This window comes from Bidens hawaiensis, unplaced genomic scaffold (assembly GCF_021521415.1).
Source record: "Bidens hawaiensis isolate Kalapana, Puna unplaced genomic scaffold, B.hawaiensis_p1.1 tig00020514_1, whole genome shotgun sequence".
Classification (NCBI taxonomy): Eukaryota; Viridiplantae; Streptophyta; class Magnoliopsida; order Asterales; family Asteraceae; genus Bidens; species Bidens hawaiensis.
In genome coordinates, this window is record NW_027493133.1 from 45,123 (window position 1) to 68,640 (window position 23,518).

General features: G+C 34.8%; 2 protein-coding genes and 1 pseudogene across 3 annotated transcripts; 1 reads left to right on the forward strand and 2 right to left on the reverse strand.

Moving 5' to 3' along the window:
- Nucleotides 1-2,918: 2,918 nt before the first annotated feature.
- Nucleotides 2,919-5,171, reverse strand: LOC143560925 (uncharacterized; annotated as a pseudogene). Its single transcript, XR_013140205.1, has 4 exons — nucleotides 5,145-5,171; nucleotides 4,131-4,597; nucleotides 3,312-3,377; nucleotides 2,919-3,195 (listed from the first exon to the last, which is right to left on the reverse strand). The product of XR_013140205.1 is annotated as an uncharacterized LOC143560925 (transcript).
- A 7,660-nt stretch (nucleotides 5,172-12,831) lies between these two features.
- On the forward strand, nucleotides 12,832-14,283 carry LOC143560913 (uncharacterized). The gene is made up of 2 exons (XM_077049106.1): nucleotides 12,832-13,192; nucleotides 13,879-14,283. Exons 1-2 carry the CDS (start codon nucleotides 12,835-12,837, stop codon nucleotides 14,199-14,201), a joined length of 681 nt encoding a protein of 226 aa, XP_076905221.1. The 5' UTR covers nucleotides 12,832-12,834; the 3' UTR covers nucleotides 14,202-14,283.
- Nucleotides 14,284-18,241: 3,958 nt separating this feature from the next.
- Nucleotides 18,242-18,856, reverse strand: LOC143560927 (uncharacterized). Its single transcript, XM_077049117.1, has one exon. The coding sequence runs from the start codon at nucleotides 18,854-18,856 to the stop codon at nucleotides 18,242-18,244; it is 615 nt and encodes a 204-aa protein (XP_076905232.1).
- Nucleotides 18,857-23,518: the final 4,662 nt, after the last annotated feature.

Below are 23,518 nucleotides of genomic sequence, written 5' to 3' on the forward strand. Positions count from 1 at the left end.
GAAGTGTATTTAGTAAAAACGAGGAAAAGTAGGGAACGTTTAGCAACACCCCCTTATTAGCTCGTATGAAGATCTCAAAACGCCGGATCTAACATCGAACGAATTTTGTTCTAAATAAGCGAGGTCCCAAAACGCCGGATTTAACATCGAACAGATTTTGTTCTAGATAAGCTATCGTGATGGGTGCGGTGAAATCAAACAATCGACAAATAATATAAGATAATATAAATGACATATCATAATCGGTAAAAGATTCATATAACAAATGAACACCGATCCCACCCAAGGTGCGCTCCCCTTGGGTGGGTGATTTACACAATGAAAAACACACACATATGACAAATACAAATCTCTATTTATAACAAAATAACAAACATTCTAGAAGTTCTCTCCATTGAAGATAAGCGCGCGCACTGAAATTCTCGTCTCGTATCTGGATTCTCGCCCACTTTAATTATTAGCTTGACCATAAATATATTACGAGTTCCGCCATATTGATATCGCAAGTCACAAATTATTGTCCTTACATCGTAGTGTTTCACTCTTATTAGTGATTAAAGAATTGCTACTGTCAAGAGGGTAAAAAAATGATGATGTAGAAATTTGGTAATTAGCAAATATAATTAGCTATTAGAAGAGGATTATATGTGAATAAGATCTACAAAATAGATATAATACAAAGTTTTATAAGTCAAAATGAAACTAACACACCAAGAACACTAACAAAGTATGGTATGTATTGTACATCGTAAGAACAATGTTCATATGCCGTAAGTGTTGAGATTTATATATGGCCGGGTTTCAAAAATTTTAACATAAGAAATACAACTATAGAATGACTTTAGACTCATTTAAAACCTTCTATCAAGGATCTGTTTACATGAACTTAAGAAAGCCAAAAAGAAAAAGACAACTAAATTTACGAACTTTCTAGTAGTGTTATCCAACGAACTCAAGACGTCAGTATGGATATATATGTGAGAAAGACAAGGACATCTTGATCTACTATCAAATATAAATGCAAGCATAGCTTGGTTAGAACACTTGGACAACGCGCATATGCTACATATAAGTCGGATTAAAGGTATGTCTGGCAAGGAGCTTTTAGAACATTCTCAATCCGTTCCATAAAATTATGTGAGGAGGATTTGCAAATTATATGGTATGGTTATGAGTGGTTGTGAGTAGATGAGAGAGAATTTATATGGGAAAGTTAAATTTGAGGTTTTACTGTAAATACTGTATAATTTTTTAATATTTTCATAAAGTAGTTGTGAGTGAAAGAGAGAGAAAATATGATAATAAAAGTATAAAAAATATTATTTAATTAAACAGGAGAAAGAAAATACAATGTTATTTAGTATAACTATCTGAAAATATTAAAAAATTATGGATATAGCGTAGGGAACGGGCTGGGAATGCTCTTAGGAGCATGTTTTAATAAAAAGTCTCGTTTGGTTGGAATAGCTTAAAACTTTTAGGTTAGTAGAAAAAGTTCGTACCACTGTATAAAAATACACGGGTTTCTTTCTATTTTTTAAAAATATAGGATTCGTTCGACTTGCTTTAACAATAATCCTCGATTTGTAATATCATTAATTTTAATAAGAACTTTTAGTTATCTAACTTTTCTTTAGATCATAATTTTTCACGTTCCCAAAAAATTGAACAACGAAGTTATTGATTTTTTTTTTGTTTTCCTTATTTGAATACATTTTCGTTTCCTTGATTCCAGATAATTTAAGAGCATCCTTAATACGATTTGAAATTTGATTTTTGTTAATGGATAACTTTGAAACAAAAACTAGGATAACACAAAACTCACTCACGGTTTTTTTGAAAAAATGATGAACGAATCCTTTGCAAACTCACGTTGATTCAATTGGTTTTCTTCACGGAATCGATTTTTTTGATGATCGGATTGATGATTTTGCAGACAAAACCAATCACTACTTCCTATTCTTTTTTATCGATTATCATACACAACCCATCACCTTTCAGATTCTTTCTTTCCAATTGATTTATTCGAACCGTACTTCCTTCTCCTTTCTTTCTTGATCGATTGAATCCCTTGATCCGTTGCCTTTCTTGATCGATATCTTTATGATACAAACCACTTTCTTATTCAATCGGTTCTACTTCTTCCTTTCTGATCGATTATCTTTCTCTCCTTCTCCAGATTTGTAACCGTGTGCTCTGATACTATTGTTGGTAAATCAAAAACAATCATACATAATATGATGATAATACAATATGAGAATTGAAGAACAAGAGACTCAAATGTATATACTAAACCCTTCTACTTTAACAAATACATAAAAACATTCTATTCTAAATATACTTTCTATTAATGACGCATGGGCCCCTATATTTAGTTTAACTTCTAATAATATGTATCTTATGGGTGTGTAAATAACCAAGTTGCTTAAGATTGGCTAGCTAAAAATCCTACATTGGACAAGGTAAAAAAAATCAAACTTAAATTAACATTTATTTAATTACGGAACTCAAGCAGTCGAGCCCAACTTGTATGCTTAAACTGATATAATGGGTGTTGGATTCTTAGGCTTGGCCAGTCACGAAAAACAGAAGAGGCTGGCCCTAAATGCCCAATCCGCTTAGTTCTTTAACCTAATTATTTGCCTATATACAGACCATCCGTACTTGTAATTTTAACACCTCATAATAAGAATATCCTAGTCACTACCCGTGTTTGTAGGTCAGTTTAGACCAAGCCACGTTAGATTCTCATGCTCGTTTATTTGGTTTCTGTGTGTTTTCGGGTTTTGTGCGAGGTGAATCAAGTTATTTGCCATATGGATTAATGCTACAACCAAAGTCATTGTATGATATCATCTATAGTATGTCAAAGCAACTCTTTCCTTGAAGAGCATATCAGCCCTTGTGGCACCATAACCTTTAAACAAAATAGATTAAACTCACTAAATATTATTGAGTACATCAAACATCAAATATGTGAATTAATGTTACTTATAAATATAACAAAATACGATAAATGTAGAGAATAGGAAGCATATTGTAAAGTGAAAGAATCAAGCTAAAAGTAGTATGCTATGAAGATAGCAACCGCCAAGCAAAAGATGCTCGAAAGATCATGAACTGCAGTGCCAGAAGCGCCATTGCTACCCCCGTTTCCAGAAGGGCTCGACGCTGCTCCCCCAGGCCCTGGACCAGCTGTTTAAATTCATCCACCACAAGAAACACACAGAAGGAAAAACAGTTAGAGCGCGCGACAGTGTGTGTTCAATGTGTATGTGTATAATATGTGTGTGTGTGTGTGTGTCAGTTACCTGCTGATGATCCAGGTGTTCCACTTCCTGAACTAGGTGTGGGAGCTGATGCCGGAGAAGAACCGGCTGCAATAAAATCAAAAACAAGAAAACGTAGGGTCGCATGTAAGTCGCTAAAAATTAATCACAAAACTGTCACAAGATTTGCGAAAACAAAATTAGTCACTAAATTTGGTTGCAAACTAGGTAGTAATTAAGCTGTCACGAAATGGGGTCATCCATGGAGGTTTTTCTCACTGCGTTTTAACCTTAAATATCTAATTTTCTAGTAATGAGAAAGTGGTTTTTTTACTATATTATATGCTATATAACCCTATTTAACTAGCTTGGTACAGTTGCAACGGTGTATGACTTTTAACCAAAATGTTTGAAATATTAGTTAAAAAAAATAATTAGTAACAGCTTTTCAAATGAGTAAAGGATTCCGAACCCGTGATGTTGTACGAATAATTCACTAAATGATTCTGACATTTACCATATTATTAAATTCGAACTTGCACATGTTGATCCTAGTGATCGACCAACACAATAATAAAAAAGTTAGGTTAGCCATTTAATATGAAAGAGAGAAACTCATCATTAATGTATGAACGGTGTTTAATAATAAATGGTCCCTGTCTGTGTCACCGAACAATTTTCTTATACAAAGAGTCGTTTGAAAGTAACATTTGTTTTCTCATCAAATTCGTTTGCTTGTATAATCCATCAATAATATATTGTCAATACAAAAAACTAGTGAAATTATTATTTGCTACTTGCTAGCATATATATTAAAATAAAAATATAAAGAAAATGGGACAAGATTCAGAGTCTTTGTACCTAGGCAAGAGGCAACACTAGAAGGAAATGCCAATTTACAAGCATCTGGAAGCAGGGCTGCTCTATTGATATCTACTCCAAAGTCTTTTAGCTTGACCAACTAACTGGCACAAGCAGTTAGCATTACGTTCTAGTAACCCTGCGACTTCCGGACAACAAGGTTTGTCCGGTTTAGTCAAGTTACTTCCAATTGATACAAAACTCAAACAATCCGTAACATTAGCCAACACGGTCATACAATCCGGTTCGGGCGTTGGTGCACTTATTGGGATGCCTGGTGACAACACTGGCACTCCCATAGGTGACAGGGCTTCCAAACATGGAAGCCCTGTGGAAATCAACACGACCAAGATGCCAAGCATCATAATGGTGGTGTTTGACTTGACAATGGTTGTTAAACAATGACGGTGATGGTGGTGATGACGGTGTGGTGGTGGTGGAAGGGTAAGAAAGATGGGAATGATTTGCTAATGTGTTTTAAAGAGTAGAGAAATTGCATTGGGGGTGTATATAGGATAAAGATGGTGGTTGGATAGCATTGACTCGGAAAGGTGGAAAGATATGGCCGAACTTTAGCTGTGCAGAATAAATTCTTCTTTCATCTCCTAACTACCTAAACTTCTTTATTTGGTTTTTATTTTCCCAAAAAAATTGTCATAAACTCATACACACCTTTAACCATTATTCGGCAGTTGTCAGCTTCATTAAAGCTAGTATTTTTTTGACACTATTTTAAAAACTCTAATACGCGTTTTGGTAGTTTGACCGGACGGTAATTCGGTATACATAATTTTTGCTTTTCAAACTTTGATTAACAATATATTATGTTTAATCTCTCTTACAAATTCATTACGGTATCACTATCACCCACGAGTTGGCACCAAAATGAGCAATGCTCAAGTGGTATCTTGGTGGCTGTCTATATGAGATCATCGGTTCAAGTCTCACTTGTGACAAAAATGTGGTGTGTGAGAAAGGGGTTTTATCACAGTGAGCCTTCGGGTGATAAATTACCCTGCAATTGGTGGCGGGCCGGGTCATTAACGTTGTGTGTGATCGTGGTGGCCTTATACCAATAGTGGCCGGGTTACCCATGAGCTGGCATGGGAAGATAAACCATGTCAAATTCAGTTTTATTTTTCCAAACAACATTATACCAGCCAGTGGTTTAAAACTATATTCTATATGAAAAAAGGCGTCTTACTTTTATTCAACTATTTTGGAAAGGACATCTTGTTCTCATGTCAACTCTTTTTGGGGAATTTGTGAACATCAATTGCTGAATTTTTGTGTGATCCTAGTTATTCAAATTTAATACTTTGTCAAGCCTTTTGATATATTTCTTCCTTTTTCACACCAATAGTTGGATACACATTCTTGGAGATAATACTGGCATCAATGGGAAAACTAGGCCGACAATTAATTGGCTGGCAATTCCTTCAATTTGTATCAAGTATTAATTAGATCAAATCTAGAGTGAAAACCGAACTATGGTCTGGAAAATCTCTTATCAACAAATCCCTCTTAGATACATTAAAAGTGAGTGTTTACATCGATACAGACAGAATGCAAATAGGCAACAAGCTGCGCCGCAAACCCTTTTTGAAATAACTTTTATAGATTATGGGGTCATAACATTACTATGCATGACCCATTGAAAACGACAAAGTAGCTCCACAGCCTCATCACTAGAAAACCAAAAGTATCAATAGAGAAGGGTATAAACACGTGTTGATTGTCAAGACACGTCTTATAGTGTTTGGTCAACAAATGACTTTGTCGTTGCCAACCCCCTAGATCTACATGGTTTCTTCCATCCTATGGATGGCACATAATATCACTTATTTATATATATGTTGCTTGTGTACTTTGATACATTGTCATACGATGTCGTTTTGTTTTCTTGATTAAGATGGAAAAGAGGAGTAAAAGTTCCTACTAAGTAAGGTGATTTGAAGTTCAGTACAAAGGCTCAGCTTTTAAGTTAAAAGGGGGATTGAGTTTTTTTAGCGTTGGTTTAAAATGTATCAAAATACTATACTGTAGTACCATAGTAAGGTTATTGGAAGAGTATATTACGAAATCTCATAGCTAGCACTCCTAGTGGTTGACTACAAATAAGAGGTTTGCTGATGATAGGACAAGTAGGTGAAGGCCGTTAGGAAAAGTAAATTTCAAGGCTTTTTTGCTCTCAAGCAAACAGAATATAAACTTGTAACAAATACATGCATGTGATGATTAATCATCTATTTCACGCTATCAAAAAACAATAATTTTCCACTTAACACTATTAAACATAAATATTAAAATTTGTCGGTATATTATGCTTATGTAATCAGAAATCAAATAACCCACAACCATATTTCCACATAACAATTACCGACAAATCTCTTTTGTAACAAGCTTCGATGTACCGAATGGTCCATCGGTATAGTCATATGTTATGTAGTGTAATTAATATGCAACTTGTATTTTCATTTCTTGGCGTTGAAACTAGTTGAAATTATGCCTGGAAAAGTAGAAAGCATTTGATATGGAATTTATGGAGGTTGGTGTATGGTGATGCATTAACCAGGGCACATGACATCGACAATGTTTTGTAAGTTGGGCAATTGCTTTTACTCAACCATCCAAATCTGTGACTCAAAAACACAATATATGAAAGTAGGTTGTACCATTAATATTGTACGCTTCTTAAAACCATGGAAGTCACATGCAATGTCTCAAAGACTCAAACGCAAGCGAGGGTTTTGTGGTAAAACAAACGTTGATAATTAATGATAATGTACAAAAGGATAATCTAATAATTCAATCTTTTTAATTTAGATAATTAGACTACGTATACTAAAGTTAGTTGGTCATCAAGTATATATCAAGGTTTAATTATAAACATGTTATGGTAGGCATTTCTTTTAACAATTTAAGCGTGCAATATTTTCTTAATTTTAGAGAGTTTGTGCCATGAGTATTACGAGCTCGGCCAACTCAGGAGCTCAATTCAAGAAGCCCAACAAGTGGGATAGAAGCAATACGGTTAGGAAAACGAAATGCATGAACTGTTAGAGTTAATTCCTGAACCCGAGTTATGGGTCGGGAAGGTGGGGCCGATTCGAGTTAATTGATCGATCTCATTAATTAATTGTTGCAATTAGAGATAATTATCTATTTTATTTATTAGATAGAGATGGAATTTTATTTAATAGATAAATAGGAGTTCGTGTTCGTTTCTAATTGTAATCGAGTCTCTATATGACTTCAAAGAATTCATGTTAGGGTAAAATGGAGAATTGGTCAGATTTTGAGTTATTTTCTTAATTAATGAAATTGATGAGTTGTGTCAAATATTCTCCGAGTTTAGTTCATGTTTGGCTAACTAAATCCAATTTTGGTATCAGAGCCTCAATACGTAGACCAGAAAGCAAGCAATTCCAAAAGTACTGTGAGTTGTTCAAGAATGTGATCTAGGTTTGATCAATCAAGAGACAAGCAGCCAAGGTTACTAATCAAGACCAAGCAATTACGTTTTGATTATTAAGGGCTAAGTTTAAGAAATCAAAAATAGAGATTACCAGGTAGAAGAATTAGAAGCCGTTGGTTCGCTCAAGAAGGGTATTCAAGAAGACTCGGGATTTTCTTTTACTGCTGCTACTGCTACTGCTACTACTAAAACACTTAGGCCATTAAAGTTCTTTTGGGCGCAAGTTTCGTTGTTTTTCTAGAAGGTATTCGTGATCGGTGTTTTGCGAGCAAACGACTCTGAAAAGTGGTTCAGGACTGATTTATTTGTGTTCGTTCCAACGGAATGGAACAAGCGAGTTCGGCACCGTTAAGTGTTTACCGACGGAAGAAAAAAAAACAACGTTAATGGCAGGTGATGAAGAAAGACCAATAATCCCATCCATTATCAGTTAACGGACTGATTACAAAAGAAAAAAAATCATAATAAAACTTTAGGCCATTTAAGTTCTTTTGGGCACAAGTTTCGTTGTTTTTCAAGAAGGTATTTGTGATCGGTGTTTTGCGAGCAAACTGGTTCTAAAAAGTGGTTTAGAACTGATTTGCTTGTGTTCGTTCCAACGGACTGGAGTAAGGCAGTTCGACACCGTTAAGTGTTTACTGGCTGAAGAAAAAAACGATGTCAATGGCAGGTGACGAAGAAAGACCAATAATCCCATCTAAAGTGACCAGTGGGGTATCATTACCGATTCCAAAGCTGAACGGAACAAATTACATCATATGGACGATTGTGGTGGAAGCGATGTTGGACGATCAAGGGCTATGGGAAGTCGTTCAACCGGAAGAGGGTGCGATTATTGATGCGAAGAAGAATAAAACGGCATGATCGTTTTTGTTTCAAGTGGTGGAAGGTGATATTTTTCTTCAGATTGCTCAATACAAGAATGCCCGGATATACGCGCGGCTTTAAAAACACGGTATGTTAGAGCTGAGCGAGTACAGAAGGCTCGACTCCTAACGTTGAAAAGTGAATTCGAGAAAATCAATGTAACACCCACAAAGTTTAGGTCCAAATTTTTACAAGTTTATAAAGATAAATGACCAAAAATAATTATGAGAAAGGTAATGGGAAAAAGTATGATAAAGAAAGAAACCATATTATGTTAAGGGACTAAGTAAGGAAACTCCATCCCACATGGAAAGTGGGAAAGAAATAAAAGCACTTTATAATGAAGGAGTTTTTCCATGGTAATGTTCTTATGGGGCTAACCACTCTCACTAGTCCTAGCGGAGGGTGCGAAGCACCCGACGCGCACCGACACGTACTCGGAATCGCGCACGGACACGGACTCGGACTCGGGCGATGGGCGTAATGTGGCGTTTTGATGGCGCACTTGGCACTTCGCACGCTCGCATCGCTGCGAGCCGCATAAGGGTCGCTTTAGTATTTTTGAACTGTGGAAGATAAACCAAGAAGTGACGAGTTAACAAAGTCCAGAGGTTGAAAATAAAAATTCTGATTTTCAGACCCATCGCGCTACGCGACGGGTATACTGATTAGATCATCGCGCTACGCAATGCAGTTTCCCATGAGTTTATAAAAAGGGGCGTCGCGCTACGCGATGGTCCAGAAGGAAGGGGGTATCGCGCTACGCGATGACCCGGTTAAGTAATCGGATCAACCACGTGTCAACACGTGACAAGATCTTGTGAATTGCGGCGTCGGCCCAAGGAAAAGGGCATCGCGCTACGCGACGGTCCCCAAAACTTTGCCTATAAAAGGGGGCTACGGGTTTGAAGCATTTTCATCTCAAATTTCACACTCACTTTCACACACATAACCTTGGGGAATGTGCCCGATCATTGTGAAGTTCCGTGGTCCCGATTTCTCGTAAAACGTGTATGAATTGAAGTTTTAACGCTCCGTCGAATGTTTAAGCGAGTTTGAAACAAGGTTCTGACGGTTTAAGTAGAAGTGCTACTTGTACAAGGCTTAGGCAAATCAAAATATCTGCGTAAGGTAGGGATTCTGCTTAAGTTATTATTTTATTATTATTTAATGCCTTAGACCCTAGTCAAGAGTATAGTATATACCTTGATCAAGTAAGTAAGTGAAATATAAGATTTTATAAGATAAGATTATTGATGAAATGTTGCTCTTTATTTTTATAAAGATATTACTTATGAAAGAAGAAACTTGATATATACGTTTCTTCATGATGAAGAAACGTAGCATATAAATGTTTTACAAAATGAAATGAATATCAAGGTAAAGGTTATGCAAATAGGCTTAAGGTCTATAGCTAGATTGTAGATCTAGTTATTTATAGAATGTTATTCTCGTACTATATGTCCGAGATAAAGATCAGACATATGTTGGTGAGAAATCTGAAAATCAACAAAAGGTGAATACGTCCAAACCTTTTTATAGTGTGAAATGTTTTATGAGGTGAATACGTCTATGTACCGTATATTTTGAAAAGATATTTACTCTTTGAAACTATGGACTGTTATACATATGTAAAAGAGTTATGGAAATATTTGCATGAGGGTTGGTTCAAATCCTCTAAAACGTTTTGATACAAGGTAGTACTAAACAATCAGGCTAAAATACACATGTGTCTGGATCCTTACATATATGTACTGTAGTGGGCACACTACAGACATACTGACCATGAGGCAAGTGACTGTCTCTAGGCGAGTAAAGTCTGATTATGTGGTTTGTACGTATGTTTAGTTCCAATGAGATGGGATTGAGACCCACTGAGTCGTTGAAAACTATTGGTGTTGTGTCATTACGAATTGTGAAAATATTTTCGAGTCAGCGTGTTCACCAGCATATAGCTGACGTATTTTGAAACTGTTTTAAGGTAATCAGGAGTAAGGAATAGTGATGGATATGCCAGTGAAGATAGAAGAATACTAGGCATAGTTTACAGCTGGTGGCTCAGCAAATTTTGTATTGAGCCATATATATATTAAACTTGTTTTTTTAAACAAGTAATTTTGTAAAACAAACAAGGGTATTTAATTCTCTATGTTATGAAAGTAAATATTTTAAAATAACATTTTCCGCTGCAAACTTTGATAAATTGACAAAAGTGGTACCAACTGTGGGTCACACGCCTAGGCCCGAATGCGGGGTGTGACAATCAAGATGGCGGAAGACGAGATTGTTGACCGGTTTGTAGGAAAAATAACAAGAATGGTTTCAAAGGCAACGGGTCTTGGTCACGTATTCGAGCAAGATGTCTTGGTGAAGAAGTTACTTGACGCGATTCCAGACAGAAACTTCCACTTGGTAGCCTCAATTGAGCAAACTGTTGGTCTAGATAGTATGATGTTTGAAGATGTTGTTGGAAAAATAAAGACGTTTGAGGAACGTTTACAGAGGAGATAACGTGATTATGAGTCACAAAGTCAGCTACTTTTCAATCAATTAGAAAGATGCTACAAAGGCAAATCGTGTGATCAGTCGAGTAGCCGAGGTAGATGTGGATCGATTTAATGGGAACGTGAAAGAATTCGAGAAACTGGGGGACAAGAATCGAACCAAATCAAAGGGCATGTAAAAGAAAGAAAAGACCGCTCCCAGATTAAGTGTTTTCGCTGTGACGAGATGGGACACTTTGCGTCCCCGTGTCCGGAACAAAGACGAGCAAATCAGGAAGCAGATTTGACTGAAACAAACGAACCAGCCGATCGTGACCCAGCTGGTTATTTATATCTTCATGAAACGGTTTACTTAATAAAGAACGAGTTAACCCGAAAAGGCTTGAAGCCAAGAAAGTGGAAGAAGGCACTTGGTATCCAAAAAACGGAGCGTCGAACCATATGACAGATAACCAGTCGCATTTTTCCAAAATTAACACTAATATAACGGGTAAGGTAAAATTCGAGGACGGGTCATATGTAATATGCAACAAAGGAACCATTTTATTAAAATAAAAAAACCCGGAGATGATCGGGTTTTATCTATTTTATACCAAGTTTGAAAGATAATATAATAATTCTCGGTCAAACAGCAGAGAACGGGTGTGATGTTCAGGTGAAGGATAATTATTTTCTCTTGTACGATGACGGGGTTAAACTTATGATGAATACGCTTCAAATGAGAAACCGATTATGCCGATTAAATTGACTGTGGGAGTTCCGGGTTATGTTAAGAAATCCATGCAATTCATAAAAAGTTAAAACAGTTCGGGAACAAAAGGTGATCAAGAAAAACTGTTGTTTGCTCGATTAGATGACAAGACTCATGGGTTTTTTTTCCACAATTATGGGCTTCCTCCTTAATAAGGCATTAGAGCTATTATAATTTACGAAGATGTTTTTCTCCCATGCACCTAGTCGCCGAATTTGTTCATCTCAGCCTAAACATGCTCATTGCTTTTCTTTGATCGATCATCTCTTTATCTTCTACCCACCTCCCACCACCGATCATCTTGTTGGTTTTTTTTTTTGTTTTTGCCTCTATGCCATTCTGTTGGGACAGCAACGGTTTTAACTTTAAGTGAGAATAGGTAACGCCGACGAGCCTTCCACATGTTCACGAGATTGTTTATGAATGTTACGCTATGATGTGTATTATGTCATGTGATGTTATGAGTTCTACTAGAACTCACTCAATATAGCTTACTTTTTAGTTTGCACGTCAGGTTAATATCAGGTAATCTTTGTACTAGGATGGAGTGCACGTTGAGGTTATTTGGACTAGTGATTGGCATATATGTAGGAATTTTATGTTTGTTCACGTTCATTTTAATGACATGTTACGTTTCACTGTTTTATGACCACTAAATATTTCCATTGCCTATGATTAAATAAAATTATTGGGTTTAACAACAATGTTTACGAGCAAATCTAATCACTGAAACACCCTAGGTTCGTGGCGTTTCAAGTTCATTAATAAAATTAACGAACAAACACTTCTAAAGTCATTTACTTAATGAGTAAACACGAACAAAAAGTTACATTCAATTACATTTTCCCAAACTCCTATTTGTCCAACAAACGCTTAACAAACAAACATATCCAATAATCTCATTCAATTCGATTATGCTCCTTTACAACCCTAAATACAACTTATCAACCAAAAATGGTTGTATTAAATAATAAGGTAGCTAGCCAGCAATCATTAATATGAGTAGGGACCAAAACTAAGCATTTAATATTTAACAAGGACGACTCATGCACTTAACCCCATAATTCAAATCAGGGATTCGACACCTAACACACAGTCCCCAAAATGGCCACCAGAGAATCGGCCACAGTGGAGTCCGGCAACGGCATTCACCTGGACGTCCGAATCTACAAACCATCCGACGAACAAACCGATTCAACCACAGATAACCAAAACATCGCGGTGGTTTTAGTCCACCCGTACTCAGTATTAGGCGGCAGTCAATTCCTCACCAAAGGCATTGCTCGTAATCTCGCCTTACAAGGCTTTCCAGCCGTCACGTTTAATATGAGAGGCGTCGGGAAATCCACCGGCCGGCCTTCTATTACCGGGTTTGCTGAAGTTGCTGACGTAATTGCTGTCTGCAAGTGGACTGTTAAGAACTTGTCCACCAATCGGATTCTACTCGTGGGTTCTTCTGCAGGTATTAATTTTCTTTCTGAATTGGGTTTTGCTTGTCGGGTAAATCTGGGTCCGTTGTGGTTTGTGTTGGTGAGTTGTTTGTTGATGCTTTTGAGCTGAATAGCACAAATTAGATTAGTGGTTGAATCTCGAGCTGGTTCAATCGAAAACAGGTGTGCAATTTGTGAATCGGTTATTCCGAATCTGTTATGATTATGAATATTCTTAATCTCTAGAATCTGTCATAAGTGATCAATAATAGGATCTCTGACCGATAAACAGGTGCTTGATTTGTTGATTATTTATTTTAAATCTTCTTTGATCATGGTTTCTGTTAGTTAATATTACTACTTTGAAGTTATAAGTCTTCGGTTTCAGGCCTAGTGTTTCAATTTTGTTCAAGCTTCTTTTCAGAATTTTTTATGAATGTTCGAAATCTGGGAAACTTTCATAACTAATTCATGGTAGAATAGAACAAAATTCATCAATGATTGGATCGCTAACTGATTCAATCGAAAATAGGTGGGCGATTCCTCAATCGCTTATTCAAATTCTGCTTCAATCATGATTTCCGTTTTGGTTAATTTCGGTTAAAGCTCTTCCATTTGAAACCTAATGTTTCCGATTTATGTCAAGTGCTTTACAGTTTGTTATGTGTATTCCAAATTCATAGCTAATAGAATCTCTAACCGATTCATTTAAATACAGGTGCACCGATTGCAGGCTCAGCAGTTGATCAAGTGGATGAAGTTGTGGGTTATGTGAGCGTGGCTTACCCATTCGGGTGGATGGCTTCTATTTTGTTTAGAGGGCACCATAAGGCTATATTGCAATCTCCGAAGCCAAAATTGTTCGTTATGGGGACGAAAGATGGGTTTACGAGTGTAAGACAGTTGAAAAACAAGCTTAAAAGTGCAGCAGGACGTACAGAAATGCATCTGATTGACAGCGCTAGCCATTTTGAACTGGAAACTTCGGCTTTTGATGGTGAAAATGCTAATATTATTGTTACATTCATTTCTTCATTGTAGTATAGTTGTATCGTCTTAAAGATATAGATTGTGTGATTATGATTACTTAAGAACTTGTTTGTGTCTTGTTGTATGATCGAATAAAACAGTCTCAATCAAATGATCATCTTGTTGTATCTTGTTGTGTGGTTATGTTTACCTGCGTGCTCCTATCTTTTGAAAACGGCTTATATGGATTCATTCACATTGTTAGTTAATTGTTTTTCTAAGTAACAAATGCAATTATCATTTATCATTCATCTATCCAATGCTACAACCACCAATATAGAAAGAAGATATAGTACATACTGTTAACTTCACTTGTGGTAGTATTCTTCATACCCACAAGAATTAGTACTATATATAATATAATTTGATTGCGAAAGCTAACTTCACAAGCTTTATTGAAATATTAAGTTGATTACGAAAGAAAGCTAACTTCACAAGCTTTATTGAAATGATAGCATTAATAATAGATTGATCGGCCAACTAGTTTCTTCTTTTCGATAATACATCTTACAAGATGGGGTGCATTATTTGAATCTTATCTTGTTTTCACATTATCATATTTGGAGTTCGCATTCAAGTTTGTTTTTCTATCTCATAATCAAAATTATTTTGATATCGAATTCACAAAAAAATATTTTAAATGAACACATATTTCTTTTCTAATAAGTATAATTGTTAACTTTGGTGCCGCTAAACCCCTATTGGGTCAAGTGGTGGCACCAAAGTGGTCCACGCTATTTTTTTTTCTTTTAGACTTTGATAATTACCGACCTTTTTGTTTACTTTTGGTATCGTAACGAATGTAACTAAAACCAACCTTGCGTTGACTCACCACCGCAATGCCCATAACACTTAAGTTTTACCAGCTTCGGGGTCCGGAAACGCTAGTGTTTTATCAACGCTTAAGTTTTACCAACCCAATTTTATTTTGTATATGTTAATTGTCGAATTTATTTTCTAGGTTTTAACGCTTGGATTTTACAAACGTTGTTTATACGATGGCGTAACGAACATAACCGAAACCGTCCAAATTCATGTTGACTCGCCGCCACGACCAACGGGACCTACAATTCTTGGGTTTAACCAACGCCCGGTTTCACCGACAGAATAAATATCATTTTAAATGTTTGTTTGCTTATGTGTTACTAACGCCGACAACTTGGGTTTTTCTCAACGTTGCATATATTGTAACGAACATAGTCGATATTGACCGAATTCGCGTCGACTCACCGTCGTAATGCCTGGTTGTTTTACTCCAAGGGTTTTACCAACGCTCAAGATTTACCAGCGTCCAGGTTTTACCCACCGTATAAATATATCATTTTAAATATTTTAAATTTTATATGTAAATAAACCGAATCCGCATTAGTGCACCAATGCAACATGAGCGGTACATAAATATATCTGACCTATCCGACACGTTACCAAGCATGCTCGGCGCAACGGGCCGGGTAGAACACTAGTAAACAATAAAATGTTACCTTATCAAAGCAAATTATGAACTCTTAGAATTGTATATCTACAATCATGTTGAAACAATGAAACTCAGAATAATAACGATGGGTAATATTAGTTCTTTATCTTTGTTTTCTGGGATAACCATTTTGACTTTTGACTTTCTCGTATCATTTAATCGTATTGAAGAACTAGGTGGAAAGAGTCGACTACAATGGTTACATGTTGTGGTATTGAGGATCTAATTGTTTGATAGTGGTTACTCGGTTATCTTCTGTTAATTGTTACTTTTACAGAAAACTAATTAGAATGTAACTAAATGCCTTGTTTTGCCACTAACCATTTTTTGTGTGGAAATTCATGACCATATGGTTGCATTGATCTATAATCAAATATGCTTTGTAATGATATATTTTTATAAGCTTGATTTCTCATTCGGATTGGATCCGATGAAAGCCACTTATATTATTACCTTTGGGGATAGTTTTGAAACATGAAGATCCGAGATAGCCTTTTCTTTAATAAAGATACCTCCATATTCACTAAAAGTTAAATCCAAATCCATGACACGGAAATAACAATTAACAAAAACAAAACCATCTAAAGTTAGTTAAATGAATAAGTAAGCAAAATTAAAAGCCATGGAACAATGAATTATAAACCACAAATAATTTGGTAGCAAAGTTAAAAAAATTGATGATCAAATTTTAACTAGAAAAAAATGTCACATCTTCTAGCTTCTATATCTAATAAATAAAAATAATAGGGGTAAACGTATCAATTTGTAGGTCACATAAAAGTTTGTTTCTCACATGTGATTTCTAGTGAAGTCTAACAGTCTACAGTCTACTGCTCAAAAGAAGGAGGAACCCCCCCCCCTCGGCGCGCGGGAGGGGGGGGGGGGGAGGGGGGTGTGGACGTCTAGTGAAGTCTAAAATTTGATTCCCGCATCTCTTTCCTATTAGATAATAATAATAATAATAATAATAATAATAATAATAATAATAATAATAATAATAATAATTTTAACTTGATAAATAATATGATTACAACCTAATTCATATTCTTTAATTTTTCATAAAATGTTTATGAGAATTATATGATATGTTATTTAAAACAAATATTAAAAAAAACATTTATTTAACCGGTGTAATACGTAAATGTCAAACATTAATTAGATGTATAAATAAAAATTTATTTATTTTTAATGAAAAGTATATATGATGAGGTGGCCCTCAGAATTGTTGATGGGAAATTGGTGATGGCAAGTGGCAATAGACAACAACTCGAACTTTATACTTTGAAGGATTCCGTTTTGAGTGTCCTGCAGTCACAGAATGAATTTTCAAAATTGAACAAAGTCAGTATGTGAGGCAGATGTAACATTTAAACAGTTTGTTTCACAGTTCGTTTTTAAAGGTTTAACGGTTTATGGTTTGGAACTTGGAATTGGCCGCAAAAAAATTATCATCTATTCTTTTTCATTTTATGAATATATAGTTATGTATATATATTGTATTCATGAATAATCTATATCAGTTTTTTTAACTTGATACAAAATTATGTTTTTTTTAATAAAAACTTATTTAAACCGTAAAACCGTAAGAGCTAGCCAGTTTGGTTGACACCATCAACCCAACTAGTTCGCTTTGTCTTTCTTCAAAACCATAGTTAGCGATTCGACTCAAGACTTTTTCTCGAGAGTCGAGACTGGCAAACCAATCGTTGGGTTTACTTTGTTACAAATATTGCTTCATGTAGTGTATAAAGGTACGGCCTGTTCGGCTTGTTATTAGGATTGGGCTCATGCATTCTAGGCCCACTAGGTTATAACTCAAATCGTTTTTTCATATAAGGGATGGCATACTAGGCATTAGGCAAGCAGAGAATTTCGATCCCCGTGACCCTGCCCATCTGTCTCTTCCACACGTACATGTATACATCGATAATGATATGTTTTAGGCTAACTTAATAGTTAGAGGTTTACGGCCTTCGGTCTCAAGTCCTCTTCTAACAAACTTGTGTTATAACATGTTTTGGTTCTCGGGGCAAGAGAGGCCGCCTTAACCCAACTACAAGGATTGGCACATCATATTGTTAATGTAACATGGGGATCTACCAAAATCATGAAAATATTTTACCTTTACAACATAGAATACAAAATTACAAACGGGAAATAAAAAAAACGATTAAACTTGCAACTGTTGATCAATCATTCAATTAGTACGCACATGGACATCCTTGAATAGAATAGTTATACTTTAGTAAATCATATATAATACTAAATAATGTTTAGATAACTTAATATTTTTATTTATTCGGATTTAACATTTATATCATTTGCTAAGTAATCAAATGCATGCATTTAGCTTTGAAGGGTGCGAATGAAGCATAATTAATCCTAAGATGATCCACTTATAAACACAAGAATTACACAATTACAAAAACTCCCTTATCTTCTAAACTCTCTCAAAATTCCATCTTGAAGCTAAGAAGTTTTAGAAGAGCCCCTCCCCATCATGCAATTCTTGTGTTAACTATACCTTGCCAACCCCTTAATAAGGGATATAAGCCTATAAAGTGATCAAGAAAGACCTTCAAATTCCAACACTTCTAGCCATCATTTCTTGATATCTCCTATAAGATTCTTGTTTCTCGAGCCTGAATTTCTCGTGACAACTTGCTATAAACTTATCAGCTAGACGATCAATCTCATTCATCTCATCAACGGTAATCTCATGATCATTACCATTTTCATTACCTATGTTCTTCTCTTCAAGCCATCGAAGGTACCCTGAGAGCTGAGACTCTGGCACCATGTCGTCCACGAAGGAATTCCATGTGGCATCATAGTAAACATGATTGTTATACAAGTTGGGTGAAGTCATTGGGACAACATGAGATGAGCACCAATTATAGTGGAACCTAAATGAACCAAAATAAAGCTTATTCTTGTTCTTATTCTTTTTCAAGATCAAGGGTTTCAAAAAGTGGACATAATTGAGATGAATATCCTTGAAAAGCTCAAGAAGTATGGTCTTCGCCTTTGTGAGGGCTCGAGCAATGCGAAAGATATGAGAGAAGATGAAGTTGTGGATTAGGGTTTTGAATTTCATGGATGTGGCCAAGGAAGAAGAAGTAGGTTGTGGAATTCTCATGGAAAAATCATGAGGGGATGAAGAGAGTGTTTTTAGTTGAGATGGATTTGCCATTTTGTTGCTTTCTTGGGGTATGGATTTGGAGCCTTACTTTCATGTGGTATTTATAATGGAACATGCATGACACTTGTTTTTTTGTTTATAAAATAGATGAAAAAAGATATTATGTGTCTATTTGTTTATATAATATTAAAATAAATAATTAAAATCCATAACTTTAAAAATACACATAAAGCAAAAAAACTACAACCTTTAAAACCATGTTTTTAAAAATATTAGAATATTTTTTTTATTAAATGCTATATATATAATAATGAAATCTTAAGTTCAAGAAAACAAGTATTAATATACTTAGAATATGGAGAGGGGGAGTAGGTAATTTGAATAAAAGGGACGACAACTTCGCAGATTTGAAGTGCCCACTTTTATTTTAATTCTTTTTCCTTTTAACTTGTAATGTATGCAGGACCACATTTGATGGCTATGCAGTATGCAGGACCACATTTGATGGCTACAAGACCCGACCCGACAAGACCAATTCTGCTACCATGTCTTTCTTTCTTGGATCAAAGTATGCATCAAAAGTTGGACCGTAAAGAAAATGAGCTGGTACCTTTAGAACAAAAACAAAAAAAATATATGTTGGTGAAGGGAAAAAAAGATAACAAGTTGATTATATATTCATGATGGAGTAACGAAAAGGTTATAAAGATTTTCCAACTTAAAAGAAATATACTTTTGATCGTCACTTAAAATGCGCAAGAAAACGCCCAACGATTCAGACGCATAGTTAATCACAAGATACACATGGAAAATGCTTAGTAGATCTAAGAGGTAGCATAATCTTTTATACATGGATTGGAGAAAAACAAAGGATTACAAAGATTTTCATATATAAGCAACTAATCAAGTATACTTTTATCGAAGTTTGTAATCATGGGATCACAAGATATCCCCAAAAACGAATGACCTGGACATGTCGACACATAGTTAAATAGTTAAAAACAGTTTGTCCGACTCTCAAACCTAAATTAGTTTATATGGAGCCATTGACATAACCAGGGGCGGATCCAGCATACAAACGGGTGGTTCCCCGTTACCACCCGAGTTTCGAAATAATAGTGTACGGATATATAGAAGACGTGTAGGAACCACCTTATAAATTAAGAGGGAACCACCTAAAAAAAATTCCTGGATCCGCCACTGGACATAACTATGATTTTTTACTGGCCTGGTGTTATATTTCTGTGTCACTCGATTGTCTGATACGCAAAAAACGAATATAAGATACTACATAACACATAAAATACAAAATACTACCATTTTCACATGACACTAATCTTTAGTTCTTTACCACTTCCACATCCGCCCCTCTTTGAGCTCTGGTTTCAATGCCGTCGTAGATATTTTCAAGTTTTCATTCATTTTAATAATATTTTATCGCAAAATGTTTAATCATATATATCATTAATCCTCGTGTGTTCATAGTTGTGTAATTAGTTAGTTCTTCTTGATAAGTCTTAATCTATAAAATGCCACTCTAATGTTAAGTTTATTACTGATAAAAACCTCAGGCCTTAAAACAAATTTCTTATTTTGTAACTAAAACACTCACACATTTACTAAATCAACATAAATACTTGTGTTAAAAAGTATATGAAAATTTTGAGTGCATAGTTTTCCGGCTTTCCCTTTTAAATACTGTAGCCCTGATAAAGCTCCCGAACCCGCTTGATTTATTTGAACCCATATTTTGAAGTGGTCAGTTTGGTCAAATGAGTCATAAAAAATAAACATAAAAATAAATAAAAAAACTAAAAGGTGGACCATGGGAATCAGAAGAAACAAAATATAAAGGACGATCAGTCTGTGCAACTCGATGAGGTAAATATGCCCGATTCCCCGCCGTAATTACTACCCCAATATCTTTTTTTTATGCAAAGGTTACAAAACATAAATATTATTAACTTATATATCTTATCTTGTAAATATATATTTAATTATTTTTAAATGGCATCATCAATCTCGAGTAATCCTATTTATTTTCTAGAGTCCAGAGACCCGCCTGTTTAATTTATGAATGTTTCTACTTTCTAGTGATTATCAAGTAAGACTATTATGATAGTGTCGAGGTTGGCAGTGACATAAACAAAGTCTTTTAAACAGTTAAAGATTTTGCGTTCATATACTAAGGAACTAAAATAAATTTGACTTACAAATATCAAATATACATGAATCACTTTTTCTCAAACAACTAAATATTACACTGCATAGGGATTGAACACTTGATCTCCTATTCTATAACCAAATCATCTTACTTTGGTTACTGAATATATTATAACTTATGTAATACAAAGTTACGAATAAAAGAAAGGAAAAAAAAATCCTGAATCCACACTTAAAGGAATAGTTATCATGGGATTCAAGAACCCCTATCTTTGTTGACTTAGTATACTTATCCCGACTTGATCTGGTTAAAAACAGTCAACAATCTAATTGTTATAGTTTTCCTCTTGATAAGCATACGAAACCTAAATAATTGTAACCTTAGGTCCATAACTATATGATTCCCGCTTTTGCGATTCATACTTTTTCAACTAACTTAACTTATTCATCTTGAAAACATCCCTTATTAACGTATGACGTTTCTCCGTTTGATTACCAACAAACATATATAGATTATATAGTTCAAAGTACTGGATCGAACCAATAACTAAAATAATGTATTTACGATGAGGGTGAATCTACATAAATGATGTGGGGATTAATGTAATTGGATACCTGGATAAATTAATAAAATAAAAAAGGGAATATTTTCATTCTGACAATAAAACATTAATATACAGAAGGAATGCTTGCAATCAAAGATACCGCCGTGTGATGTTGCCTTGAACTACGCCGTATAATTGTACTAAGCGAAAATTCCCTAAATAGCCCAATTTTAAAAATAGATTTTATTTTTGTCTATCAAACTTAATAATTTCAAAAATTTTCCTCTCTAACTCATCTTTAACCATGTGTTAGGAAATCTAACGCGTCTCTAACGCATCTTTAGACGTCGTCAAAGACGCGTTAGATTTCTTAACACGTGGTTAAATACGTTAACTTGTCGTCAAAGACGCGTTAGATTTCCTAACACATGGTTAAAGATGAGTTAGGCCTCCAAACACGTAGTAATGATAGTTAGCATCAAACGTATAGTCAAAGATATGCTAACTTTTTGCTTGTTTTTTTAATATTATATTTTTATAACTAGTTTTACTTATATTTGCTTTTCTTTTATAACTTTTAATATATAAAGTTTTATATTATTTCGAATATACCGACGAGACATGCTTACTTTTACCTACTGACCGACATAAACTTACTCAAACTCGAGCCGTGCAAAATCAATATCGAAATGTTCAATAAAATTTGGCCCCGCTCGGTTTTAAATAAAATTTATATTAGTTCGTATATAAAAGTAAACATTTCTCGTCTGCATATTCGAAATAATATAAAATTTTATATATTAAAAGTTCTAAAAGAAAAACAAATATAAGTAAAACTAGTTATAAAAATATAATATTAAAAAAAACAAACAAAAAGCTAACATATCTTTGACTATGCGTTTGATGCTAACATATCTTTGACTACGTGTTTGGAGAGCCTAACTCATCTTTAACAATGTGTTAGAAAATCTAACGCGTCTTTGATGACGTGTTATGCTAACATGCCGTCAAAGACGTGTTAGATTTCCTAACACATAGTCAAAGATGAGTTAGAGAGGACAGTTTTTTGGAATTATTAAGTTTGGGGGATAAAACTGAAATCTATTTCCAAAATATGGTTATTTTGAGAATTTTCCCTTGTACTAATTATTTGTATATTAATACAGGAGTATAACTAAAAATAATATGCCCACACACTTTTAGGTGAGGAGAGTGAATATTGAGCTATTAGACATCTAATCTTAGACGCGAAACCTCACAAAACTACGTAGTTTTGGTTCAAATCAATTAAAAATTGATTTTATTTATTATCGTGATTTCTTTCCATCAATTTCTTATCCCACCTTCTCATTGAAGAATAATCTTGAATTATTAATAAAGTTGAGGGTTTGTTTTGTAAGTTTATTTTAATATGGAATATTCTAGAATAAGTTTGTCTTGTTTCCTAAGTTTAGTAGGTTTATAAATAGAGTCTAAATTATTAGTTTTATTTGTATGAGTTAAGAGAAGCCTCTTCTCCTTGTATGTTTGTGAAGTTATATTCGTTTGATAAGTCCGTTTGATTATATGAAAAGAGTCGAGGGTTGTCACCCCAAATATCTCGTGTTTGTTTGGTTGTTATGATTGTTTGATCCGTCTGGGCCAACAATAGGTATCAGAACTACGGCTCGTATCCACGGAAAGTTTCGTATTGTTTCAGTTTGTTCGGCTGAGAGGTTTTGTTATTAAGTTTGTTCGGTTCTTCGTTATAGGAAGCAAGAAGATAAAAGGTGTTGCATGGATTTCAATATATAGTGCTCTTGCTATTAATTTGTGGTTCAAAAGAATTACAAATTTTGTTTTGTTACGTCTGTCGTGACTTGCAACTAAGGAAAACAATCAAGCCTTGGAGATGCCATATTTTTTTTTGTGTTAATAAGTTTTAGCGACTGAAGTTTTTTTCTTTAAAATCTTGAGTAAGCACATATATATTATTTTTGTTGTTCATCGCTGGAACAAGGAAAAA